Source organism: Athene cunicularia, assembly GCF_003259725.1.
Source record: "Athene cunicularia isolate RWA chromosome 18 unlocalized genomic scaffold, athCun1 chr18_part1, whole genome shotgun sequence".
Lineage (NCBI taxonomy): Eukaryota > Metazoa > Chordata > Aves > Strigiformes > Strigidae > Athene > Athene cunicularia.
This window is the reverse complement of record NW_020799123.1, coordinates 12,538,480-12,542,411: the sequence shown is the minus strand read 5'-3', so window position 1 is coordinate 12,542,411 and position 3,932 is coordinate 12,538,480. Positions and strand designations below refer to the sequence as shown.

The 3,932-nt window shown below is 54.1% G+C and overlaps 2 protein-coding genes across 3 annotated transcripts in view; both read right to left on the bottom strand.

Moving 5' to 3' along the window:
* Positions 1-3,340, bottom strand: part of SLC38A10 (solute carrier family 38 member 10) — a 32,554-nt gene extending 29,214 nt beyond the window's left edge. For both annotated transcript variants that reach the window (XM_026860970.1, XM_026860971.1), the window contains exon 1: positions 2,935-3,340. In XM_026860970.1, the coding sequence (XP_026716771.1) occupies positions 2,935-3,007 (73 nt within the window). In that variant the 5' untranslated portion in view covers positions 3,008-3,340. The remainder of the gene's footprint in view (positions 1-2,934) is intronic.
* The window catches only part of FAAP100 (FA core complex associated protein 100), a gene marked incomplete at its 5' end in the record, with an annotated part of 52,090 nt that continues 51,336 nt past the window's right edge, over positions 3,179-3,932 (bottom strand). The window contains one exon of the mRNA XM_026861313.1: positions 3,179-3,293. Within this exon, the coding sequence (XP_026717114.1) occupies positions 3,179-3,293 (115 nt within the window). The remainder of the gene's footprint in view (positions 3,294-3,932) is intronic.

Genomic DNA, 3,932 nt, shown 5'->3' with positions numbered 1-3,932 from the left:
TTTTTTTTTTTTTTCTCCCTCCCATACTTGTAGCAGAAAATGATCAGTACTCTTTAAATCATTGTGTTTTTTCTTAAAAAGAAAATGCCAAGAAAACTCCGCTTGTATTTTTAGATCTTACTGGGTAGAATGGGAATTGAGACCTCCTGTTCCAAGCGCAGACCACATCGCCCGATGCTGTCGGTCTTTAACTGCAGAGGCCCAACATGCAAACCACCACCCTGGACGCCCCTTTGTCTTCTCTCAAGGTACAGCACACATTCCTGGAGGCCACCAGAAAACAAACTTTATTCGCTTCTGGAAGCATCTCCTGCTATTTTAAATATGAACTTACAAACTCTTGATTTCTTTGGACTCTGCTTGAGCTAAAAATTAAGGAAACAAGATGTTCTCCCACAGAATGAGAAAAAAAAAACAAAAAAAACATGGCAGGAGACCCACAGCAAAAAAATAAACCGGAGCTGTTATGTGGGGTAGCACCGAAAATAGCCGATGGCTCGGTGACAGACCGGGTGGAACAGCCGCCACCAGGCACGTTGCCCGAGCGCGGAGAGCGGCCGCTCCGGCCTCCAGCTCTCACCTCGTTTGGGAACTCGTGACGATAAGGGGGGAAAGGCAACAGCCCTCGAGGGGGTCAGTCACACAGCCAAAGGGCCAGGGATGAGAGAGAGAGAGGAACCAGCAAGAGGAAAACATCCCTCCTGGAGAGCGGGTCACTAAGGAGCCACCTCCAGCCGGGCTGCCCCGCTCCCTGCTCGCCCCGCGCAGAGGTAGGTGCCTCCCGGTACCAGCTACAGCTGGGGCTGGAGACGCTGAGAAACGCTGAGAAACAATCGCTCTCCTGGGCTGTAAGTGATGTTCTAACAAGCCTTCAAACGTTACACCAGATGTCCCCATCTGGGACGCTGGAAAAAATGAGATCCTTTTATCTTCTCGAGGAGGAAGGAGATGATGACTCTAAAATAAATTGTCCAGTCGAGCATCTTCGGAATGGGATCTCTAGCCGGCTAACAAGCTGGGCAGGGCTGAATCTGCTCGGTAATTAGAGAAGCCCTTTTAAACTAAGTGGTTACTAGAACAGGCAACCCATATTTGAGCACTTTTCTCTGCAGGGAGTGGAGCCGAGCTGCTCCCGGGCGAGCAGCGTGCTGCTGACGGGGTGGGCACCCGGCACAGGCAGGCTGCAACGGCCCAGGCCCCTCTCAGAACCTCTCAGGGGAGGCGTTAACTCATCGCCTGGTTAAAGGCTGCCTAGGAATTGCACCCCCTTTCCCGTCCAAGGCCCTTCCCTTCCACGCAGTGCGGGAGAACAGCGGTGAAGAGTGAAATAGCTTTAATAACCCAACCCCTTCAGGCACAGAGCGCTGCCGAGCGAAGGCGTCTGGGCTAGATATCAGCCTGTTACAACCCTGGCTCTTTTGTAGCTGTAACGATCGCTCTCAATGTTCCTCCGGAAGGGACTGGCTGACTGAAGTTAATTTGCAAAACTTTCTTACATCTCTCAGCCCTGCCAAAGCCTCCCACAGAATCAGCTGCAAGGGGCTGCCAGGATCTCTCGCAGATGTACCAGGGCACAAGCCCACGGTGACAAAGGCTGTCTGTGTGGAGCTGCTCAACCTTAATGCATTAGGATGCACCACAGGAGCGCTGCCTTTCCTCCCGGGGCCGTCCCTCCCGGTGGCTCCTCTCCCAGGGCAGACGGAGGGAGCAGAGGCATTTCTTTCAGCGCCAGCGTTTGCGTGCCAGGAAGCTGAGAAGCATTACTGGCCCTCTGTGTATTCGAGACCCTTGGCTTCAGAGAGCGCAGAGGATCCCTTCTTCCCGGGAGACGCTCCAAGGTGGAGGGGACTCTCTGTACTTGGGGGAAGCGGCACACAAAGGCGTGTTGTGAGGGGGCAGGGAGAGGCAACGCGGGCAGCTGGGCTGGGAGCGGTGGGGACAAGTCCGACACTACCTGGGAGCTCCCCCTTCCCTCCAGCACCACGGGCGCAGCCTCCGAGACCACGGAACTTCTTGATCTTTTCAGTTTCTAGCAGATATAACTTGCCAGAAGCCAAGACGTGCGGCCCGGCAGCAGCACCCTGGGCACTGCGAGGATGGAGGAAACCCATCTGTCAACAGCACGGCCGGCGAGGGAGCCGTGCGTTTCTTCAGCTCTTTTACCAAGGGCAATGCCAGCCAACTCCCTCCTCCCCCTGAGAAACAAGGCAAATCGTGTAAAAGACAACTTTTCCCGTCACTTTACATGCCGACAGAGAGGACTGGCACCCGACCACCTCCTCCTACCCCCCCAGGTCGGTCAGAATCAGAAGAGAGGTCACAAGCAGAGGCCAACCCTGGCGCCAGCGCAGAGGCGACGATCTCCGAGGAAGAGGGCTGGCAGGCTCTGCCAAAAACCCACACATGAATCTTGCAGATGTTTTTATTTTCTTGACCACTTGGAAACCTCGCGCGCTGTTTCCTCTCTGCTCTGCCATAAACGCGCGCACAGCTCGGATCCAGGCAGCCCGAGCTCCATGCCAGGCTCTCCGCTGGCAGAACCCGATGTCCTCGGCAGCACACTGGGTGGGGAAGCTCGCGGCTTTCGTGCCGAGACCAATAATTTACACCAGACACCCGCTACGCCAGCTCCCGAAAACTTGGGTTTTGATCAGTCAGTGCTGCATCTCCTCCCCTGCCCTGCAGAGTCAAAACAATTCTGCGCCTATTAACTTCACTGTCAAGAGCAGAATTAAACCCTCGCGTTCCCCTGGGGACATGGGGCGGGCGGCGGGGGGGGAAAGACTGACATAGGAAAACAACACAAATTGAAAACTACATCAAGAAACCGTTTGCTACTCCAACAATATCAGTATGAAAGTTGTAAATTAAAGGGGTCAAAGTAAAACGGCCGTGAGAAAAGAAAAAGCAAGCCCCAGAGCTGAAAATTCTCACCGAGGCCGGGGTAGGTCCTGCGCTTGCTGAGATTGGCCGATTTCACCAGGAACATGCAGGATTGATGAGTCATCCAAGAACAGAAAATCAGCAGCAGAGCTCCCAGGACAATGCCACACTGAAACGGGAGAAAAGCAGGGAAAAGACGAGCGGGAGATGGGAAGTCAGCGGCGGCGCCCAGCCCTCCTGCCGCCCCCCCTCGCCTTTAGGCTCCTTTGCATAACCCCAGCCCCACTTTTGCCTCTTAAGGGGAAGGTCCCTCCAGCGTAGCTCGCAGAAACATGACGCAGAGCTCAGTTTTGCTCTCTCTACAGCCCAAGGACAAGGCGGAGCAGCCACCTGTTTCCCACAGCTTCCAGCTGCACCAGTTTAAGCACAGGAGAGTGAACTGGGAGCTGTTTGTGCAGCAGAATTTCCACAGCTCCCCTCACTCATCCCCCCGCCCCGTGCTCTCCGCAGGTTCTCACAGAGCAAAGACCAGTCCTAATCCCAAGGTGCAAACCCTCTTGTAAACTTATTAAATAACAATTATTTGATAACATAAACTAACTACCAAGCTCACTCCCAGCGCCGCGCTTCGCATGTTTGCAGCGGGGGATGTTAAACACTGGACGCTTTTTATGCAGGTGGCTTTAAACAGGCACGAGTGGTGCCAGATCTTAACCCCAGCTGCCCTTTTTTCTGCTGTGTTTAAATCTGGTGCGGCCGTAGGGATGGTGGCAGGTCCTGGAGAGGGGGAGCGGGGGCACAGCTCAACAGCTGCTTTGCAGACGCCTCCGAGCCAACCCGCATTTATCATATAGATCAATTTTTTCAAATTTGTTTTCCCCTTCTACTCACAAGAAAGTCAGGAACTGTTACCTGCAAACCTCACAACAAGGAAAACCACATAGTTTGGTAGAAGAGGCATCCAATCTCCACCTTCAAGCGCTTCCCTCGCTGACCATCCTCTCCCAACCACCACAGAACACCGACCCACCTGCCCCCACGTTAGGGCC